The sequence below is a fragment of the Amblyomma maculatum genome, chromosome 2, assembly GCF_055883805.1.
Source record: "Amblyomma maculatum isolate TAMU_Amacu chromosome 2, ASM5588380v1, whole genome shotgun sequence".
Taxonomy (NCBI): Eukaryota; Metazoa; Arthropoda; class Arachnida; order Ixodida; family Ixodidae; genus Amblyomma; species Amblyomma maculatum.
Genome location: NC_139345.1, coordinates 48,830,717 through 48,853,584, shown reverse-complemented (window position 1 = coordinate 48,853,584; position 22,868 = coordinate 48,830,717). Strand labels below are relative to the sequence as shown.

At 42.9% G+C, this 22,868-nt stretch overlaps 2 protein-coding genes across 4 annotated transcripts in view; one reads left to right on the top strand and one right to left on the bottom strand.

Moving 5' to 3' along the window:
• MED14 (mediator complex subunit 14) overlaps window positions 1-19,602 on the top strand; it is a 52,862-nt gene extending 33,260 nt beyond the window's left edge. The window contains exons 23-36 of the mRNA XM_084594074.1: window positions 229-320; window positions 450-602; window positions 3,938-4,015; window positions 5,331-5,407; window positions 5,887-6,004; window positions 7,301-7,585; window positions 11,903-12,053; window positions 13,621-13,848; window positions 14,219-14,469; window positions 16,764-16,946; window positions 17,614-17,721; window positions 17,967-18,089; window positions 18,814-19,000; window positions 19,478-19,602. Coding sequence (XP_084450200.1) covers window positions 229-320; window positions 450-602; window positions 3,938-4,015; window positions 5,331-5,407; window positions 5,887-6,004; window positions 7,301-7,585; window positions 11,903-12,053; window positions 13,621-13,848; window positions 14,219-14,469; window positions 16,764-16,946; window positions 17,614-17,721; window positions 17,967-18,089; window positions 18,814-19,000; window positions 19,478-19,539 — 2,096 coding nt within the window. The 3' untranslated portion in view covers window positions 19,540-19,602. The remainder of the gene's footprint in view (window positions 1-228; window positions 321-449; window positions 603-3,937; window positions 4,016-5,330; window positions 5,408-5,886; window positions 6,005-7,300; window positions 7,586-11,902; window positions 12,054-13,620; window positions 13,849-14,218; window positions 14,470-16,763; window positions 16,947-17,613; window positions 17,722-17,966; window positions 18,090-18,813; window positions 19,001-19,477) is intronic.
• A 241-nt stretch (window positions 19,603-19,843) lies between these two features.
• The window catches only part of LOC146198579 (uncharacterized), a 42,292-nt gene continuing 39,267 nt past the window's right edge, over window positions 19,844-22,868 (bottom strand). For all 3 annotated transcript variants that reach the window (XM_084594070.1, XM_084594071.1, XM_084594072.1), the window contains exon 7: window positions 19,844-20,955. In XM_084594070.1, coding sequence (XP_084450196.1) covers window positions 20,845-20,955 — 111 coding nt within the window. In that variant the 3' untranslated portion in view covers window positions 19,844-20,844. The remainder of the gene's footprint in view (window positions 20,956-22,868) is intronic.

The following is a 22,868-nucleotide window of genomic DNA, read 5'->3' as shown; positions in this document are numbered from 1 at the left end:
CAAAGGGTTGCTGCAGTCCTACATTCTGAAATTGGTTTTATTGCTGAGCCAGACATGCCTTTGCATTATATTTGGCTGCAGTATAATAAGCAGCCAGTTTAGCAATAATTTTCAGTTTTGGTGAAGTCTCCTGTCTCATGGAAAGTCAATACTATACTTTTGCTTTCCTGCTTTTATGGAACACTTTTGCTTGTAGCAGTGTGTGATGAATTTCGTTCTGTTTTTCAGACCAGCACAATACCCTTATGTCCATCGTGGACATCAAGTCCTTCACTTACAAGAAGTTGGTCCTCGGCTATGGCATGAACAAGGCTAGCACTGTAAGTGGCAATATGTGTGACATGAAGGCCACTATTTCTCTTTACCTTTTTGGTAGTGCACTCCCCTTTCTGCCTTCTTTTTCTTACCAACCACTTTCGAAACCATGGATGGCGGCATTTCATTTACAGGTGACCATCTACTGGCGTCCCTCTGAGAAGCGCTTCCACCTGGCCTTTGGTGTGGTGGGCCACACTGCCTCGGCCAGCAACCCGCACACCGTGGTCGCACCACAGTTGCAGCACGAATTCAACCAGCACCGCTCTGTGGCTACCCTGGTTGAGGTACGTAGCATTGAAATGCACCCTGTTGCCTGGCTGTGGCCCAAATTCGTATGTGCACCAATGTGACGCTAGTTTTTGAACTGAAAACGGAAGTTAGAAGTCACTTCTTGTATTGTAATCGAATGCATTGTGCGGAGGCAGACTAAGTGTTTTTAGTTGCCTTTGGTTGACACAGTTGATTCCCAATCCAGGAAAGGGGTGAGGGAGAGGAGAAAAGCTGGAATGCCGTACATATGTGTAGGTCACATACGTGGGTAGGAATGTGTAGGTCGACCTACAAATGCTCCGAACTGCAACCCATTAAACTGAGATGACTCGCAGTACATCACATGCCTGAACAGGGGCAGTGCGGCGAGAAACTCGTCATTGGAAATGGCACACACCTGTGTGCAATAAGGTCTAAACAACAGACCATTTCCTCTTGCAAATTTAATTAAATTGTTACGTTTATTCGTCGCAATTTTTTCAGTTCTTCAACTGTTGTAGTTGACAAGTATATAACTTCTCTGCTAGGGAAGCAAGAGCTGATATTATGGTATGTTTCGCTCTCTGGCTCTTGTAGAATACGTAGACATCAAATGTTAATAACTTTTGATATGGAAGTTATCAAAAACATAGGCACAATAATGTCATATAGTGTTAACAGATATTTTAAAACTGACACATGACAGGCATAAAATAGAATAAATTGCATATTTGTGTTCAGCGCTCAAAAACAGATTAAGTGTGCTGTTTTCAGCCATGTACAATAAAAATTACCAAAATTACTTTAAACCATAGGGTCTCCCCTTAAAATTGCATGGAACCTTTGCACAGAAACGCACGTTTCAACTGCCCTACTTTACTGCCTTGATAAACGGAAAGAAGGAATTGGTGGAAGGCAACTTGGCTGCCTTTCTGTGGAGGTGAGACGGAGGAAAGTTAATTTTCAAAATGCTTTCATGGGCTGGAATTTGCATATATGGTTTCGAGGAATAAAATTGACTTCTAAGTGGTCGTGTAAAGGGGATGAATAAAAGTGTGATGAGACATGCATGCTTGGTACCCTGAAAGAATTCTAGTTCTTAGCTAGCGAAGCAATGCAAAAATAAAATTGTAATATATTAGCATTATTGTTTGTGTACAGCCTTCGAGAAATCGGAAGCAGAAAGTTTACCTGTATGGCTTCGAATGAGAATTTGAACTGTCAGCAGCGTGAACAGATCCGCTTAACTTATCACTATTTTAGACCGCATGGTTTTTGCTGCAGCCTTTCTTCCCTTATGTTAAACTTGATTAAAGTGTTAAATTGGGTGTGTTGGTACATGCCTTGAACAAATATATAACAGCGCAAAGAGACAAGGACGAGGTGAGACAACAAGGACGGCGCTGAATGAAAATGAACTGCGGCAAAAAGCATCGGCAGCCCTTCGTTGAATGCACAGAAGGCGTAGTATACGAAATTCCATTAAACTGTGGAAAAACATAAGTAGGCGAAACTGGGAGATAAGTGAATGATAGGTTGAGAGAACACACCAACAATGTTAAAAATGCCCGTGACGGCAAAGATTTTGAAGGTTTCCTGGTCACCCACTGCCTTACTTGTAAGGACTGTTCTCCAGATCTTGCTGGCACTGTCATTAAAAAAATAAGCAAACAACGTGTAACATGAGAAATCCTAGAATCTCAACTGATATGTAATCGAGGAGAAGCATGTGCTAGTTCTGCCTCTGTTATTCTTTCTGAAAAAGAACGCTCTTATTTGTGCATGCATTGACAGTGACGCCTGATTGTTTCAGAGTATATATGTTCACGCGATTCGTTCGTAATAAAAGTTGGAAGTCAGCGCCGTCCTTGTCATGTTATGTTATGTTAAACTGTTAGTGTCTCATGTTTTGGCCAGATTGAAGCCTATGTTTGGTGTCACTTGGTCAAACACTTAGTCTAACAAGACGTCAGATTTGAGCAAACTGAACAGTCTCCTGAATTTAAACTTGCACTGGGGCAAATGAACTCAGTTTGTCAACACAAATCGCTTACGAAATCAGAATCCACATAATAAGGCAGTCCTCTCTGCACCGGTCACATAGCATTTAGTTTCTCTTTTTGTGACTTGGCACCCTACAAATGCCTCCACGTTTGTATTCTTGTTTGTAAACTTCTTCCCAGCTTTATGGTACTGCAGCCTTGTTCCCCATGTTATATTCTTGTACTTTATATCTCTCTCTCTTTTTTTTCTGTTTCATGCCTGCAAAAGAAACCCTCACATCGTAATTGTAGTCATGGTATGTTCCTATAGTAATGATATATTTAGACACATGTGCCATGGCACGTTACTTTTTTTTCTTTGGGATGTTCTATAGATTTAAGCAACACTGACTCTATAAATTAGATAAATTGGCTTGCATGAAAGGAAAGGTGCAGTATCTGTCACCTTTCACCTTGTTTTTTTTTTTTGTGGACACCTGAGCCGTGCCATTAGGGAAAGGAGGTGGGAGTGAAAGCGGGAAGGGAAAGAGGAGCCATAGTGGAGGGCCACGCTCCACTATGGAGTAATTTCGACCACCTGGAGATCTTTAACATGCACTGACATCACATATCAAATGGACACCTCTCCATTTCGCCTCCATCCAGCACCGATTTTACAAAACTTTTTTTGGGTAAAAAATTCAGGGCAGTCTGCCATGTGCTGGTTCAATAGTGTAATTGGCTGGAGGATTTGAGCTGGTCGTTTACATAGTGAGGGCTGTATGTATGTTTTTTTTAAGCCACGGTTGTGTACTGGCATGTATTCTTTGTCTTACATCAGGTAGAATGTGGCTGTTTGCATACAGCACATCATGCTAATTTGTTCAGTGCAAATCATTTCTTGTTTACATTCTGGTCTTTCAGATGTCTGGCTGAAGTGTTTCTGCAATCGTTATCTGTTTGTATGCAACTTATTTCTTTTAGTAGGAGGTGGTGTATTATTAGAATTGCTAATAGGTAATCTGGCGTTCTGATATCTCTGAGCAAAACTTTGCCAATATCCAAGTTTTTATGGTTGTGTGACCACCCGTCACTTTTGCATTTTGCAGCTTTTGAATTGCTTAATGGCAACCTGATCGAGCTCTTGCCTTACTGAAAGGAGAATCAAAGACACAATTTGTTTGTGTTCCTGTGACAGGCTTTAACCACTTAAAAAAAAGTGTGTGATGTTCAAGAAATTTGGAAATGTTATGCGTCTGTCCTTGGCCTGAATTTTTGCAACCATTGGCCTAGTGTTCTTGATTTTTGCCTGCCTTTTCATGTCTTCCTTCCTGTTTCTGACTTAGCAATGGCCTTAATGTCAGTCTAAATGGTGTTTCACGATGTAGGTGCTGAGAGACACCTATGCACCACTCCTCTCTCTCACCAAGCTTCCATGTGCACCCCAGCTTGGAGTCATCAACAGTGTAAGTTCTACGTCAGCATGCTTACCCTTCACACCTAGGTTGCGGTCTGTACTTGCTGAACAAGTTCTGGCAGATTTGTGAATGTTGTGAAGCCTTATTGATATCAGTTAACTTCATTTCATATATTTGATTCTAATGCTTTATGGTTCTGCATTTTGTTTATTCATTAACAGCAGTTTTTATGTGTGGTGCGAAATACTAATTTCCTAGCTTTGTCTAATGTTAGCACTCTTCGGGACACGAGAAAAGTTTGACAGTTAAGATATTGGAGCACATTTGTTCCTCATTGATTCCAACTCACCAATCTTTTGGTCGATCAGTGATCAGCATTAAGCTACACTGAATTTGAACTTCACACAATCCGAACAAATTTTCAGCCTGCCCTCCCTAGTTTGAAATGTATTTTCAAGAGTCGAGTGCATTTCAGTTACGTTCATACTTCTTTACATGACTTCTTTCGAACATTGGCTTTGCTGCCAGCCTGCGGAACATGATTAAAACAGCCAAGAAGACACTGGCTAACGAGCACAAATCTTTGTGGTTGGGAATTTTCATTCACTAATTGCTTGCAGGATGAGGGATGCTAATAATAGTAAAATCTTGTTAATTTGAGGCAATTTGTATTGCAAAGTATATTTGACCAAAGCATATTTTGCTATTAGCTGAGCATAGGAAAAAAAAAAATGTGGCCTAGGCAAAAGCTTTTGTTATGAGAATGTACTGAATGTTTTCGATGAACTTTGCATTTACCTAAGTAATTGGAGATGCTGGTAATCTAACCCTTGAACCACGACACACCACACAAAGAAACTGTGTGGCTGCCGTGGCGCAGTTCTTCTCTTCTGGGGCCACTTTGGCGGTCTGCGAGCTGTAGCATGGATTGGTTTTTATGCTGTAAAGGCTAGAGCTGGAGCACTTCACTGCCATATCACCTCATGGCTCTGAAGAGCATTCGCTTTACGGGGTGGTATCGGGATCAGGCATTTCTGCATGACACCCCAGACGTTCAAATTAATAAGCTGGTGCAGGCCACTAGTTCAGGTTACCTGCCAAATTTACAATAGAAAATATGCATCCACTCATATCCTACAAATTATCCAGGGTTTCAAATTATTTGGTTTTGAATCACTGGGATTTGAAATTAACATTCTATCAGCTAGGGCACAAAAATGTGCGCGTAACCTGCAACCTTGTCAGCAAGTAAACAAAGCACTTGTATACCAAGTGCATGTTTTGTATCAGGATTCTGCAGTGCAATGTACTATCAGCTGTTGACCTGATGCTGACAACCATATTTTTTCGTTGTTGTGTACAGAGGCCTCAGGTTCCAGTCCAGACGTTTGTCATCATTCCACAGTCATCAACTCATCTCCGTCTTGCATACAGAAATACGTATCCTTCATGGTAAATTTCTGCACTCGCAGCAGGAATTATACTACAGAAGTGTTTCAACTTCTTGTATTTGGACATTTTTCTTTTTTTTTTTTCATATAATTAATTGATACTGCATGTACTATTCTCCATTGTGAAGTTGTTGCAGGATGAGGTCCCAAAGCAAGGCTGTAATGGGAGGACTGTGCGTAAATTACTGTACATAGATTGCTTGTTGACTTTTGTTACATTCCATTCTGTGCGTGACCTGCCCAGGAGTCCCATAAATTTGAACCAAGTAATTCAGCATATGTTGTGTGCTAAATGTATTGATGATTATGTGATGATAAAAGGCAAATTCCTGATTTCGAGGTCAGTAATCTTTACTTGATTGAAAGCTATTCTATGTACGGTCACACAATAAATTGCAGGTCTTATTAAATAGCAGTCTAATGCCGCCTTTCTGAGAAATGTGTGTACTCCTGAGCTCACGTCCTTAGATATGTCCTCGACATCCAGTGTCGGCCAGAGGGCTTTGTGGCAGTCAGGGATGGGGCATACAGCAAATTTGACAAGACCAAGGCTGTTGAGGACTTCACCCCAATCCAGGGACTGAGGGTGAGTGCATCATGTTTGTTTTTTCTGCCCTTCTCCCCCCATCATTTTTTTTTGTGCTGAAATTAAAGCCTGAATTAGACATAATTCAAATGCATGTTTAACGTAAATACTCTCTTTTTTTCAAACTGGTATGAATCCTTTGAGTTGCACATTTTTTTATAAAACCTGACCTGTGCATTTACTGTGTCTGGAGCTGAGGTGCAGGAGGAGATACTTGTGCAATGCTCTTTTTGTAGTCTTCTTTCTCATGAGATTCATTACTCTGTAAATAAGTTTAAGGCACCTTTGATTGTGAGCCAATTGCGATGGTAGTAGCAGCAGTCTAGTATTGGTTTGAGCACTACTTGCAGTCTTTGAATGTGCTCAGTCGTGTTGGAACCTTGAGGGCAAAGACCCTTAGTTTCTTGCAATCTTGAAAAATTGCGGATTTTGGCTTTTTTTTTCGAGTTGTGTATTAGCTATCACATTCATGCCGTATAATGCTATCTTCTTGTGCCAACATCAATTGGAATGACAGCATCATGAAAAAATGTTCATTTTCCTTATTTGCACAATTATAAGCCCACGGGAGAGAAGTCAGGAGAATTTGAGAGAAATATAAAGCATACAGTGCTCAGGCCATTCATAGCCAAGGACCCCCACCGCAGAAAAATGCGGTATGGCATGAATGAATACAGAAGCAGAGAATACAGTGGCATTATATATAAGGCAACACATCAGGCATGCACGCTATAATAGAGCATAGCCAAAACTCTTATACTTTAAGTTTAATGTATGTGGCCTCTGCTGTTCGTTGTTTTGAGTTGCCCGGTCCTCTGCACATTCGCCCTTTTTCGCTCTTCCTACTGCACTGAGTTCTTTCTGCGCATTATCTTTCTCAGTGACCCACTTTTCCTTCTTTCTGTATCCATAGCCACCTTCTCCTCTTTATTTTCACGCCATGTGCTCCGACTCTCGACCTGCTTGTTGGTCACTTTAGTTACCTTGAAAACCTATGAAAAAAAAAAAAAAAAAAAGATTTCATGCTATATTCACACCTTGGCTTTGAGCATATTGCAAAGTGCAAGGTTGAAGCATTACTTGATGTCTGCAATGGAGTTTCGGCTGAGCGTCAGCTATCAATTCAGGCCTGTTCTGAACTTAATGTGCACTTTTATGTGTCGGTACCTGCTCACTGTTTCTTGCATGCTTCACATTATGTGTTGTTTGCTTTATGCGGCAGCGAAGGTTAGTGTGCTGTGTGGTGCGATGAAACAAGGTGCAAACGACGCTGATCTCGGCTGCCGTCTCTTGCAGGCCTTCCTGAGCAAGTTTGTCGATGAGAGTGCATGCCAGTTGCGGAGGCGTTCCCAGTCAGAGGATGACAACCCTCCATCGCCCATCCCTACTCTGGAGGGCATGGACTCCTTCTTGGGGCCTGGCCTGAGGCCAAACTCCCCAGCTCAGCGTGGCCAAGATAGCGCCTCGGCAGCCGCTGCTGCGGTGGCGGCCGCCACCGGTGGCCTGCGCTTCCACCACCCTATGACACCCCCTTCTAACCCTCACACACCAGCTTCACCGCATCCATCGGTGCTGTCTCAGGTGGGATGCGTGTCACAGTGGTCTCGGGAGTATTTGTTTGGTTTGCGAGTAGGCTACTCGGTGCTCTCATCTTCGTGGCAGAACAGTGTGCAGACCGGCCTCTGGCTCATTATCTGCAACCAGAAATGCATGGAAATGGCTAACACACGTCCAACACGTGCTACATGTGCCATCTATTTTCCGGAAATACTTTCTGTCTTTGTTTGTCTTGTATCTCATTGAAACATTTTAAAACAGTTTTTGCAGCTACATTCTTCCACTACTCTTCCACTAGCTGCGTTCCGATCTTCTTGGCACTTTGCTGGCTGCAATCATCGTCAGATCTCCCAAAAACTTCGCAATACGATAATCCGCGACAAAAAAAAAAAAAAAAGCGTCCCGCACGCGCGACTGGCACAAACAACAGACCGGCGAACGACACAACACAGGAAGAAAAAAAAGGCAGGCGGCTAGGCCTGCTGACTACTGCGTTATAAACCGCTGAGTTCGCGGACCATACACACAGAAACGGCCGTTTCGGTTTCACACAAAAGTTGCAAGCTGCGGCGGTGTTAATTGTAGCCGAATTCATAATACTGTTGTTCCTAGATTATAGAAGAAAAGTAAAATACGTACGTTAGTCTGAAATATACGCTATTTTGAAATTCGCTTTACATTAAAAACAGAAAATCTGCTGGGGATTCCTAAAAGATTCATTAATTTGAAAAGTTTATTAATGTGATGCTCGTAGTAATGAGATTTCAGTGTATCAACTTTTTGCCATTGTGGTGGAGGAAAGGTTGAGCAGCTTGTTTATATTTTGATGCTTCATAAGACCGTCTTACCGCACATTGTGTGCACGAAAATCAGTCAGCGGCCACTGTAAAAAGCTTAACACTTGAGTTTGACGGTTGTACTGCCATTGATGTGGCGCGGATGAACATGGGGACTGGGATGAAGCTCTCAGGCGAAAGCAAACCTGCCACTATGCTGTGCCTCCCATCAGGATGGCCTGAAAATAAGTGGCAAAGGTGGTGATAGAGATGAGAAAGAACAAACAAACAGCTGAAGCGCTTGTTCTTTTGGCATTCTCCTTCATAATTAGGCGTAGTGACTAAAGCTGGAAAGTAGTCACAAAACCAGCTGCACATTATTACATGTTTTTTTCAGTGTCTCACTTGTAATATGCAGTATTTTACCATTTATCAGAATGGAAGTTTTGATGGTGTTGTGGTGCACAGTCGAGGCTGTGGCAGCTACGGTGCATTTTCTTGTAAGAATGCGCTTCTCGCTCTGAAAAGCACCGCCATTATTTCCCGCTTTCATTGTCTGTGAAAGTGCACACCTCCTACGCGCTTTTCAGTGCTGCATTTTCTTCTTGTATTCAGGACGAAAGGACTCGGCACAGCCAAATTTTGGGAACATTGACTAACGTTACAGTTTTATCAGCTGGTAACAGTGGGATATGCTAAGAGCTTGCTGCCGCGCCTGAATATTGTATGTGTTAATTGAAAATATCAGTTCTTTCCACTTAAGAGGCTTCTTTTCACTTGAATTTTATTTTGTAAAATTTTCTATTCCCTTGAAGGCTGAATTGGTGACATTCCACTGTGGCTGTATTTCAGTTTACTGCCTATATATTGAACACATTGTTTTCACTCGAGAATTTTATGTCAGAGCATAGCAGGCACTGTGTCTGTGCAGTGGTGATTGAGCACACTTTGTTTATCCGATCAATTGCGAAGGCCTGCTCATCCGTGGCCTGCTTTCTTCAGTCTCTCCTGTCACTGCCAACATAATCAGATCTGTGGTAGCTGCTTGGTGCTCATGACGGTGAAACCACAGGACATGTTGGCTGTGTGAAATTTTATTTCTTCCTGCTGTGCTAGCATTGTGTATGTGGGGCCTGTGCTATGTACAGCTGCCCAAATCTTTAACTGGCGTGCGTGATGGCCGCATTTTCTAGGGCAGATAAAATTAAGAGTAAGCTAGGGCTTGGTGAGCCTTTGTTTACGCTTGTACTTCAAACAGGTTAACTCCTCTGTAGTGCTCAGAATCACAGAAAATGCGGCCGTCACGCGTGCAAGTTAAATATTTGGGCGACTGTACGTAGCGCAGTCCGTTTATGGGGAAGACTCGATTTTAACCTATAATTTCTCACGTTGAGCAGACTCCTGAAAAACTGGGTTAGACCCTGTTCCTACCACACAAAGTAGTTTGCCTCTGCACAGGGTTGAATGCATATGATGAGAACTAAACGTTGTCTTAAGGTGCCCGTCTTGGATCGTTACTTATGCCCCTGTCAAGCGCGCAAAATAAAGTGCACTTACGGCAAGTGTCACTTACGAAAAGTGCACTCTACCGCTGCTAAACAGTGTAACATAAGTGCACTTGCCAAAGTGTGCACTCAGGTCGGAGTGCGTTCGCAAAACAGACTTCGAGGGCTGAGCGCGTAGCCTCGCCGGCAGAAATTTCTTCGTCACAACTGTATTATGTAATAAGATATGCATACAAGTTGATTTTACATTTTGTACATATTTTCATTTGATGAAATGTTTTATAATAGCGACGGGCAAAATATCAAATAACAAAAGCGTGATGTAACCACGTACGCAACTTCCACATTATGAGTGGTGCGCCACTGAGGCTACGCCATTTTCAGTTAGGGGGCGGTCGTTATTATTCATGGTGTTCGTTGATAAGGGGTCTATGAATCATGGCCCGGCGTCAAATTTTAAGCATTTTTTGAATGTTTTACTACTTTAAAAAGCAGTTCCCTGAACTTCGCGCTTGGAGGTTCCAATTTCTGTTTTAAAACATGTTTTTCAGTTGCTAGTTTCGTACCAACGAGTGCTTATGTGAGTGCACTTCGCTTTCCCATTTAGCACTGCATAGCGTAAAGTCTCTTTCAAGCTGCGAAGTGCACTCCGCGGAAGTGCACTTTAGCTTGCACGCTTGACTGGGGTATTAATCAATTTTTATTAAGAGCTTACTTTATTTTATTAGAGGCCTGAACGCTTGCATTAACCTGGACGTCATATTGGCACCAATATATGCAGCGCTGCTGACACTAAAGATGTCATTTTCCAGTGCTACTGTGTGTCTGCAAAGCGCTGTATGCTATTGTGATCAAGAAAAGTTTTTCCAGTGTGCAGGGGCCAGCAGTCAGTGATGTCTCGCACATGGGTACAGTAATAAATGTGGCAGAATAATTGCAAAGAATCAGGAAAAGAAAACCTAACCTTGCAAACAGTTTTTGGTGTGTTGTGTCATTCTTTTTTTGTGTTTATGAGTATGACTGAAAATAGAGAATTTAAGTTCGTGCACAGAGATGAGTGACGGTATGGTAAAATGTATCTGCTGAAAAAGAGCGCAGGAAAACCAAAAATGATAAATGTTTTTATTGAATAATCGGATTTGTTTGTAAATTTAGGCTACAAGAAAAGTGCTTGATTTTACCCTCCCCCCCCCCCCCCCCCCCCCACACATACACACACACACATATTTTGTAGAAACAAAGAGAAAGACACATAGTACAAGAACACAAGAAAAAAAGAGTCATTATTCTGTGTGAGTTTGTGTTCAGCATTGTATAGCAGAAGTCAAAGGTTTTTTGCCTGTTTGATAGGTGTTGCTGATACAGTTCATGCACTTCATATCATGGCAGTAAACTTCGGTAGCTGGGAGCTGCAGGGCGTAGACAACTTCTGGGTGTGCCACTGAGGGGCAGCGTTGGTCTTTCTCGGCTTCTTGAAATCATGGGATACCTACAAGTTTTGTTAAAGCTTGCTTCGAGGATTTCTTCCATTTCTTTTCAGCGTGATGAATTGCAGCAGGAAGTTGTGAGCATGCTTAATTTCAGTTTCCATTGGAAGTGGAAAGGCATTCAATAGGGAGATGCAGTTTCTTTAAGCAATTATATGGAATTAAAATGCTGGCATAGTATTTGCTTGAATGTAGCATGACTCTGATTGTAATTTGAGGCTTGCTTTTGGAGGTGCAGAGCAGGACAACAAAGTGGTTCATTAATTTATGAATCATTCATTAATTCTTATTTAAGTATAATGTGAGCGATGACTTCTCAGAAAGCTACGAAAAGTTTGTTAGTGACATAAACTTATCACTGAGTGAATATGCTACAGGCAACTGCAACCTTAATTAGGATTCTTGTATTCAATTAAACAGGTTCGTGCTGCGGTACTATAAAAAAAAGAAAGGCGCGACCTTGCTGACCCATTTTGATTGCTATTTTTGTGAGACATGGTCCCTAGAGCTAGCAGCACTAAACACGTCACATCTATCCTGCTGTCAAACATGCGTACCTGTGTCATCTTGCAGGCACAGAGCCCAGGGCACCTGTTTGGCGCAGGCTCTCCTGTGAACCCCCTTCATGCTCCTTCACCTTCCTTCCTGGCCCCGTCACCATCACAAGTGCCCATGCCTAGCCCCGCCACACAGGGCTACATGGCCTCCTCACAGTCACAGGCTGGTGAGTGCAGTTTTTTCACCACTCCCAGAAGTCACAATTGTGGCTCAGATAATCTGCTCACCTTATCACTTATATCAGTGATCAGTACTGTGTTACCATCTGTGTAAAACGATGTGCTACCATAGATTGCCGCATTTAAGTAGACCGCTCAGCTGGCTGCCCTCATTGTTCAAAAATGAGAAAAGAGAAGGCTGACCTGAATATGAGTCAATGCATGTCTCCTCCCCTGTGGCTTTCTTTATGTAGCTTCCGGCAATATGGCATTGAGGTGCATGCACAGCTCAGAGTGTGGTGATACAGCCACAAACGGAGGCAAATGGATATCAGAGGCAATAAAACAGTGCCCTCGTATGTGGCCCAGCCGACTAGGTGCTAACAGTAGACGCTTCTGTAGTTTCGAACTCTGGCATGGAACTCATGCTCTCCTGAGCATATAGAAAGTGTTCTGTCGCATTGTCTATCTTTTTTTGTTCCGGAAAGCAACTACCAGCACGAACGTGCCGCTCACTGGTGCACAATTTCATTTTCTTTGGTGGGAACAGTATTCACGTGAAATGACGATGCTGCTTTCTTTTTTTTTTTTTCCTCAATATGGAGCTTCGTATTGAAAGGGCATGCTTCTACGTGGTATATGGTAGCTAGAACAGAAAATTTTTATTCCTTGTACACAGCATGCAGGCATTATGGTACCTTCTGCTGGTTTGTTGATCATTCTTCATGTTGGAGCATGCAAACAAGCTCAGAGGAATTCCTTAGTTGTGTTGCTGGTAAAACTGGGAAGTTTTCATACTTTCTAATTTTTTTTCTGTGTTTAAAGAGATCATTGTTTTCTTTAATGCCGTAAAAAATTTCGCATCAGGGTTTTTTGATGTGCAACTTAGCTACCTCTTTTGATGCATCATGCTGCATAATGTAGTAAGCCATTTGCACTTGCCGTATGACCCAACTGCTGAAAAATGTTTCAGTGATGCAGAAGGGTATCGCTGCAGAGAAAGCGAAAATAGACAGCCTAGGTATAACAAATCTCAATGAAGCTGAAATTAAGGTCTGTCTTGCTGCTTTCTGCAGGAGGGCTTGCACCTTTGTGAAAACTTAATGGAAACATTTGAATAAGAATGTAAATAATAATGCTTGAGCTTGCACATAATTAAGTTTTACATCCATTCCAAAAGCACATTGGGAAGATATAATGTGGAAGTTTCAGGAGATTACTATACACTCACTCTTTACCACCTATATTTGTGAAGTACTATTAAACTTTTGATTTCAGTGAATGGGTAGGCTGGCATGAATGCCAATGATCTCTTTTGAGGGTCCTTCAGCATGTTTCAGAGGGGCTGCAGGACAGTAGGGTAGAGGTCATTTGCAAAGCAGTCATATCCATAGGAAAGACATATAAAACTTAAATGCACGGTTGGATAACAATGCTAGATTAAGCAGTCACCAAGTATTCTTTTGAATTACATTTCTCTACTTTTAATTAAAGTTGCCAGTTAGGCTTTTTTTTAAACCTCCTTTTTGAGCACTTGCCTTTGCTTCAAGTTTGTTCCCGTGCTCTGTTGCGCAGGAAGCCACCCAGAAGGCGGGTCTCCGTTTCCTACGCCAGGGGGTTCAACAGGCAGCATGTCGCTATCATCACCAGTTCCTGGCACGTGGCCAGGGAGCCCATCAGTGCCACGGCCATCCCCACGCTTGGCACCATCGCCGCATGCACCTCCATCGGTTGGTGGGGCGCCCTTGCACAGCCCTCAGACGGGTGCACCTCTCGACCACAAGCCACCTTTGCCACCTCAAGGTGAACAAGACATACCTAGAGTTCTATCCGTGTTCATACTTATGAAAGAAAGAGACATTTGTACTCCTTAGCAATGCTTTGAATTCACTATTTTCAGAGTTTAGGGTGTCTAGTGTTGTTTTCTCTACGCTCTTTTCGCTGGCTGATTATAAACCAGGAAGTGGTTGCTGGTATGTGTGCAGTGCCAGCGACAAAAAGAAAAGTGTGCAAATTTCACCTTTGTGTTTGCTGTTGCTTAAGTTTTCATCAGTTAAACCAGTGTAGCGTAGCAGTGAATGGCATGCTTACTAAAGAGTGGGGCATTGCTTGTGTTGGAGCTGGCAAGGAGCATGCAGAGACAAGCCAGTTCTTGCACATTCTGCCTATGCAGGGTTAGGAGCTCCTGGTGGTGCGGCACGAGTGCTGCCGCAGCGGTCGTGGGCGGCTGCCATACCCACCCTCCTGTCGCACAAGGCACTCGACCTGGCCTGCCAGAGTGGGGCAGGCCATGGTGGTCCCATGGGAGCTGGGGCACTGATGGGAGGAGGGGCCCTGGCCCCACACTGCTCCCCACTGGAACGCTTCCTCGGTTGTGTCTTTATGCGCAAAAGCCTGCATCGTGTGGTCCAGGGAGATGACAACGTGAGTTTCAAACTTTATCGATTGTGAGCCTCAAGTCTAGGCCGGGAAAGTATGGATTCATGATGAGGGCATGTTTCCAGAGAGTCGCATCATGGTGGCTTGGAATGCTAGGCATAGGAATGAATTCATCTGCCATAGGTGGAAGATGAGAGGTAGCGGAAAGAAGGTGGAGTTGTGGAGGTATGCCAAAAAGTGCAATTGCTGTTGCCATGTCGAAGCAGTAGCTTTATGCTTTCATATACAGTTGAATCTTGCTACAACAAAACTGACGGGGTGTGTAAAAAATTTTCTTGAAGTGAAAATTTTGTTTTGGTGAAATCAGTCAACGACATGGTGAGATTGGATTGCACAGTTGAAAAACGGCATTTATTTACAAAGCTATTTCAGCTTCTTTGCCATGAGCGCCGTGGTGCGATTTTCATACTCACTGAGCAGTTACATCGCAGTGTGGTCGTCGTGGGCACTGATAAAACTGCTTATCATGCCAGATGTGTCCCAGAGCTCCTTAATATATCAGTTGCAAAACTTCCCATTGGGCCCATGTATAAAAAAATGGCGGTTTTGATCAGTCAAAATGCGGGTGTATACAAATAGTGGTGGCACCCGCGGCCATTAAAGAAAATTGAGTCCAAGTTGCAAACTTTCATATTGTTGATAAATGCTCAGCAGATGGAAAATAAAATTAGTTGAAAAGATGCAGTAGCAAAAATATAACTGCCGTAGAGTCAATTAAGGTGGAAAAGAAGAAAGAAAAAAGTAATTTTCAAAAGACATTGACGACGATTGCCAAAAACCTTCTATTGACCGCTTCTTGATGGTGCGACAGTGCATATATACACCCGAAAAATGCATACAAGAACTAGTCACTTTTTGAAATGGAGTTTCCCAACTGATATCATCTAAAAGCTCTGGATGCGTTCCTCACAGATGGTGGTGCTATAAAATACGGATTGAGCACGGCTCTGGCTCGCAAGAAAACGGTAGCTTACACCTGCACCTTGTCCTAAGGCAGCAGCCCAATTCTCATTGCCTCCCAGCGATGATTGTTTTCGTATGTCTCTGATTGGAGTGGGTCAGTAGGGGGAACATATCGATTCGAGCAAAAGTTCTTAGAGAAACAAAGCAGCATGGACTTTTGGATACATTGTTAAATCAAGCCTCCCTTAGCAAGAATTTCGTTGAAGCCAAATCCCAAAAATGGTTTGTTGTGATGAGAAATTTGTTCCATTTGTCTCTATATGAGCTGATGAAGCAAAAGTTTTGTTCAAGCGGCATTCATTGTAGCGGGGTTCGACTGTATCTGCATTTTACGTGACAGATTAGGCAAAGAAGAAGGAATCATCCAGGTGAGGTCAGCTGTACCAACATCATAGCTTGCTACTCCAGATGGGAGTGAGGTACCTAAAGAAGGAAAAGGAGGAAATACTATAAATAAAAATGAGGATGAAGAAGAGGGAGGGGGAAGATGGTTGATGGTTACTATGTCTGTAACGTTTTAACATGATAATAGCAGTTTCCGTGCAGCTAGTCGTGAATGCAAGCACTACTTTTCTGTGCTGCGGCACATAGAGGCTCGAACTTTGCACTCAGCTAGCCCAGTAGTGTTGTGCTGTTCAGACCCCCCCTCCTCCTTCCACAAACTTCTTCGTTCTCTGGTACACTGCCATCGAAACGAGGGCTGCAGTACCAGGAACCATAGGAAGATAGGAAGGGCAGTGAACAAGAGCTGGCTCTGAAGCAACAGTTACTGTTGCTTCTGGGTGGCTTCCTGCTCAACAGAGCACGGGAACAAACTTGAAGCGAAGGCAAGTGCTCAAAAAGGGGGTAAAAAAAAAAGCCTAACTGGCAACTTTATATTAAAAGTAGAGAAATGTAATTCAGTCAAAAATCTAGGCATCTTTCGGAGCTAGTGTGCAAGAACTTGTTACAAAGGTGTCACGAGCTCTAACATAAGTATGGGTGGCAACCCCACAGCTTTTAAGTAGCCTGCAAACTTGGCACTAACATGAGTGCTAGGCATCAAGACAGGTTTTATCTTGGCTGTCAAAGCTGCTGGCATGGATAGAGAGCTCTCGACAGCATTGTGTACATTGTATGTCGTCTGATGAGTATGGAGATTGAGAGTGGTGTTTTGCACCTGGTTTGCTTGACCTGTTCTACATGTTCATGTGTTCCCCCAATGTCTGGCTCATGCATTTCCTAGTGTGTGGATTCTTGTCATGCTACTTGCACATATTTGCTTTGTAGCCACGGAATCAGCTGAAGCTGAAGGAAGACTTCACATTTTTTTACAGATGACGATGCTGGCTCCCGCAGAGCCAGGAGTGATTCAGTTCAGGGCAGAAACACTCCAATGCCGCGTGAGCCTTAACCCCACCACGTTGCAGTCGCTTCATCTCAAGCTTTCTCAGACGGGGCCACCTGACCAGTGGGCCCCAGAGGAACTTCAGCTGCTGGAGCGATACTTTGACACCAAGGTGCACTCCTTTGCATTTTATGTTGATGAGGGACTTTTCTTCTTTTTCTTTTTTCTTTCCTTTATTTCTCTGCTTTGGCTTCAAGCATGCCAATAATACACTGGCAGTGCTGCTGGATTGTTGGGACTGGTTTTTTTGGAAGTTCTCATTGACTGACTTGGACCTTGACCAAAGCACTATCTCCCACTGCCCCCTATACTGCCGCAGTGATCTTGCGCCTCCCCCCTTGACTTGATGAAGGACACTCAATCGTTCATTTAAATTACACTTTGCGGCTTTTGCAGTGCTGCATTCCAAGATCTGAGGCAGGTGTCGTCGATTGAGGGACTATGCTAGCAGCTTGCACAAGAACTGTGTTGTTCCTCAAGCCTTACCAGATGTTGCCCGGTGGCATCTTGTGGAATGCCATGCATGCTTGTTTTATGCGGCCTGTAAAGCAGTCAACAACTTTTTCTAGGCTATTTCCAGTATGTGGAGCTATTTCTTTCTTTCTGACATTGCTTACTTTTCTTATACACATTATTCCACTGCATCTTCTTTTGCACAGGGACATTCACAGTTTTGCAACTTTCAAATTACATAAACACGACAGAAAGATATTTTTTTCATGTCACTTGCGTGCGGAAAACCTAAATGCTGTGGCTTCTGCTTCCTTTCTTTGTCTCAGGTTGCGAGCTTCCCGTACAAGCCCAATGCCTTCATGTCATTCACCAGACTGCTTAATGCGCCACTGAACATTCTCAAGGACTTTGTTCAGCTGATGAGGTTGGAGCTGGTGAGTGTGCCTCTCCCCTTGGAGAGCTCTGCTTGCGCATAGCAACTTACTCTGTTTAAATGGATTGCAATGTGCATGAGTAAATTTCTTAAGGAGCGTGGCTGCCGGCGTAGTGCTGCACGCTATTATTTACCTTGGTGTCACATGTTCCCAACCCTCCCTGTAAAACTGCACCTTAAAACAACTGTAGTAAGCTGCTTGAAGTTGTTTATGAGTTATTCCGATACTCTGCTTTGCCATTGCAGGCCCCAGATCGGAACATGAAGTGGAGTATGCAGCTGTGCCTGACCATTCCGCCTGCCGCGCCACCCATTGCGCCCTCTGGAATGAGCTCAATCGTCATGATCAAGAACAAGATGCTGTTCTTCGTAAGTATATGCTGCCATTGCTGGATGTCTGCATCATGTAGCTCCAGCTATTTGTTCTGGAGGTGCATATCTCCAGCAGACACAGGCAACTCAACGCTCGACCATGTGGCGTGAGCAGATATTTGTGTTGCTGAGTACTGGCCCCTGGACCCGAGACAGTGCTGCGCGGTGTGTTTGCAGTGACTCTAGCGGGTGGCCTGCAGCTACCGTAAAATGGTGTGACACCATCAAATCAATGCTTAATGGCGATATTGCCAGTTCAAGCCATGCGCTCAAGGGTTTATGCTAAGTCTGTGGGCATCCGAAATGTGAGTCAAATAGCTTGGAATTGACGTCAATGGTGGGGCTAAAAATTCTTTCATACTTATTGGGTCTAGTCCTAGGCAATGCTCAATCTCCTGGAGTAATTTCACTGAGATTACTGCCACTGCCTAAAGAAAAAGAATTTATCATTACATATGTGCACTGTCTCTTGCAGTCACTAATATTGTTAACCAGCTTAATAACTCACTGAAGTGTTCTTTTGTAGTGAGTTTATATTCAGATTTCGAAGGATGAAGGGCAACACTCATTGTGTGATGTGTGCATGTGCTATTTTTCCCTCTTTTTGTAGAATTTCAGCGGGCCCGTTGACATTTATTTTATTTATTTATTTATTTATTTTACATACTCTCAATCGCCGAAGCATGTTTACTTAATGTGTGCAATTCGTGTTCCTGTGTAGTTGCAGCTGAGCCGGTTGGTGCCGGGTGAGCCATCACACATAGCTGTTCCCGTGGTGTACGACTTGATTGCCAACGTGATGCAAGTGGCCGACAAGCGGCTGGAGGCGCCTGGGGCGCAGCCCAATGCACCTGTCACCATCATCAATGCTATGCTGCGCCGCTTTGCTGAGTTTGCACCGCCCAACGGTCAGTTCATTGATCACACAAGTTTTAAAGTTCTCATTTGAGGTTTCTGGAGGCTAGGTGCAGACAAAAGCATTAGCGATGGAGGTTTGACATCAAGGCAGAAAGCTGGGCTAGTTGGGGTGTCATCATTAATAAAAAGACTAGCGCATATAACAGACATAGCACTCGTCCTGTCTTCTATATCTTTGTCTGTATTATATGTGCTAGTCTTTTTAATTAATGAAGGTTTGACATCAGCTGCCAGCAGCGCTCAACAGCTTTTGTGCAATGCTGGGCAGATCATGTTTCTTTCTTATGTGACGCTACAGTTTTCAGACATCAAGCTCAATCAGTTTGCCGCACTGTGAAACACAAGCACCGATGTCATTTGCTAAACGTAGTGAGATTAAACGGTTCTCCCTCATTTTCTCTTACTTTTGTAGCAGGCTGAGGTATTCAGTCAAATAAAGTGAAAGGTTTGCCATTCTCTCTTTTCAGAATGCTGCATCTTCCCATCAATACGAGAAATCCTCACCAGTCTCACCATTCCACCACAGTGAAGCAGTCATCCTGCAGGGCTCAGTCGCATGAAGAAAGAAGATGCAAGTGTAATGCACGTGCAAGTTGGGATGGGGAGAAATTCTAACATCATATTAAATCTCATGTTTTGAGTTCACACTTTTAACAAAAAAGAAATGTGCCACATGGGTTTTCTTTTTTGCATTTATTGGAAAATGTTGTTTTTGAGTTTGAGTGTTCATGTTCCAAGAAGCCACTCAGTACATATTTTGTGAAAGGACTGAGTCACACTTTTATTTACAGATCTGTCACCAGTTCATGTTCCAAGAAGCCGCTCGGTATATATCTTGTGGGACAAGATTGAGTCACACTTTTATTTACAAATCTATCACCAGCGGGATGCGATAATTACGACGACAAAAAGGCACATTGATTTGGCACCCAACTGATGCTTTGGTACAATCAACATTGGTACAATCGACATTTCAAAAGATACCCCTTAATTTGAATTCTGCATGACTAAAAAAAAAGAAAAATATGCTTTTTGGGTGCGAATTACCAAGTTTCAACTTCATGTCTTGACTCAGAATGAAGGTGTCCTGGGAAATTATATTTTCGGCACCCTCCTGTTTGAGTTGAGGTTAGAATTGTCTACTGCTGCCAAATTGGCCATGTCACATAATTGCGTGACGTCGCACAACCCTGTGGCCAATCAGTGGCCTGTCTTGTCAGCTGCCAGCTATCAGCTGCTGGAGCTGTGCCCATGATTTTTCGCTCAACGTCGACACCAAATATTTTTGGAGAATGGTGTGTTTAACGCTATCGTGGAGGTGTGTACTTTAGGGCTGCAGTACCTGAGTGAAGTTTGCAGAGTACCTATTACAAGGAAGGTGATAGGGAAGGTTTCTCACAGACAAGTGCCTGCAGTAATCAAGTGTATTGACCTTACAGCATAGCAGCAAGGCTTGGTTACTCAATCCACCATTTAATAACACAATGAGAAGGGGCCTGGAGAAGAACTTTCTGGCAAAAAAGCAATATGGTGCATTGCAGAGTGTCAAGTGATGGCATTCAAAAGCCTGACAGGATGTGCGATTGCCTAGAAAGTTCTAGAAACAGTTAAAGTTGACCGCATTTGGCTGATGACTGGCTGGCTGATGGACACTCTGGAGAGAGCCTGGGTGGGTGCTTCAGAGATCATTATATTTTTACAGTGGAGTGAGTTGGGGAAATGTTCCATTTCAAAAGAATAACAAAAGTTTATCTACAATGTGTGTACAAGGAGCGTCATCCAATGACGCATGCATTGCTGGTGCCGCACCCAACTGTAAGTGCATGTTGGCAGCTCACGTGCTTGAATAGACAAACGTTTTGGGATGTGAGATGGACGAGTAATCCGAGATGGTGATTTGCGGCACGTTGGTTGCTTCTGAGTAAGTGGGTGGTGGTCGCCTTGCCTGCAAAATGGCACAGCATTACTGCAGAGCTGAAATATTGGGTTGATGCCCGCTCCCGCTGCTGGATTTCACAACCATAATGGCTTAGCTTCAAGGCTTTGTTTTTATTAACAGCTCATGCTGTTCATGCACATACACGCCTCGCCAGGAATTCGGACTTGGGTGTGTTGAAACACGATATGCAGATTGTAGAATTCCTCAAAGAACGCTCGGTCTTTGTTTACTGAGCCAGCCTCATACATATACCTCAATGTTCTTAGCATTTTTTGACAGGGGAAGCTTGCTTTGATCATAAACATACGAGATATCTCATACCGGCGCTGAAATCAGCAGCAGAGTGACAGAGATGCAGATAAAACTAGATTTTGGGGGCACTGATGCACAACCTACCGAGGGTTAAAATGCTGTGACCCAGTGCTAGCGTACAATTGTGAACCAACATATTAAGTCCCAAATTTTCGATGACCTAGGAGCCAGCATTGATTGATATTAGAGCCACGTACTTTTGTTTTATAGGTGTAGAAACATCAAAATTTGGGTGAATGCTTTTTCTTTGGAATGTGGACAAGACACTTGCACTAGCTAAATAGCTGAAGATTTTTTTCTTGTGCAGGTTTGGTTTCAACCACTCTATGACAGCTTTGATGTCAAAAATATGTTGTCTCGTCAGTGAAGAAAAAGCTGATACATTCGCTGCCTGTTCATTTTCTTTGTGGCTTCAGCTTTTGTGCAGGCGTTTAAATTCGGTACATTGAATTGAAACCAATTAAGCGGCTGTTTTCGCACTCCTCATGTGACCTCAACTCGTCTGATACAGACTCGTCGTTCGGTGGTTGAAACCGAAACTTCATGAAAGAAAAAAATGGGGCAATTATTTAGTGCTTCTTTTCGTGCGATACATGTGGCTATTTATGCTTCATAATGTGTTGCGTGCGTCATTCCAAAGACGGAACTACGACTAAAATTAGGCATGTCTACAGCTTTAAGTGACTACGCTTCCATTTTGAACTGCATTAAAGGGACAGAACAGCAGCAAAATATGTCATGAGATTATGGGGGAGGTGAAAAGGTCTTGCATCATATTTATTTTATTTATTGGAAATACCTTACAGGCCCATTAGGCATTGTGTAAGGGGGATGAAAAAATCTATACAGTGCTATATATATATATATATATATATATATAAAAAGTAAGGAAACATTCAAAAATACAAACCATGGTAATTAATATATCAACGAACAAAATAGTACAGAAGAGCGCACGAAACGACATGGAAATAATTATATCACTATGAAAAAGATATATGCGACACAGATTAAAGCACAACGGTACACACACAGATTATGCACAATAAAAAGCAAGCGGCACACAGTGCCGGTATAGCGCTTAAAAAAATGGTAAGGGGGAAAAAGATAAACGGAAAGAGTACATGGGTAAACACAAGTAAATAAATCCCTTCAAAGGCATTTACCAGCTGCAACAAATTTAATAAAAATTTATATATAGGACAAATAAGGCTAAGTGAAGGCTTCAATGATGTAATGTGATGAGTTGGCGATGGAACTCTTCTAGATTAGAAAGAGAAGCGATAATTTCAGGCAGGTTATTCCATAATTTGATGGCTCGTGGAAGTGCTGATGAGTTTAAGGCTAATGTGTCGCCATATATTCTTGTAAAACTGAGTTGCACCATTCGTTAATAAGAAGAAGGTCTGACTGGAGCGCCAAGTGGTCAGAAGATTTAATAGGTCGATAGATGATGCAATCTGCGAAAATGCGCATACTACAAGTGGTTATATTATTTGGTAAATCATTTATATAAGAAATAATAAGGGTCCGAGCATGCTACCTTGCGGCACACCGGAGATAACGGGAAAGATTAGAGCACACATTGTTAACAAACACGAACTGTT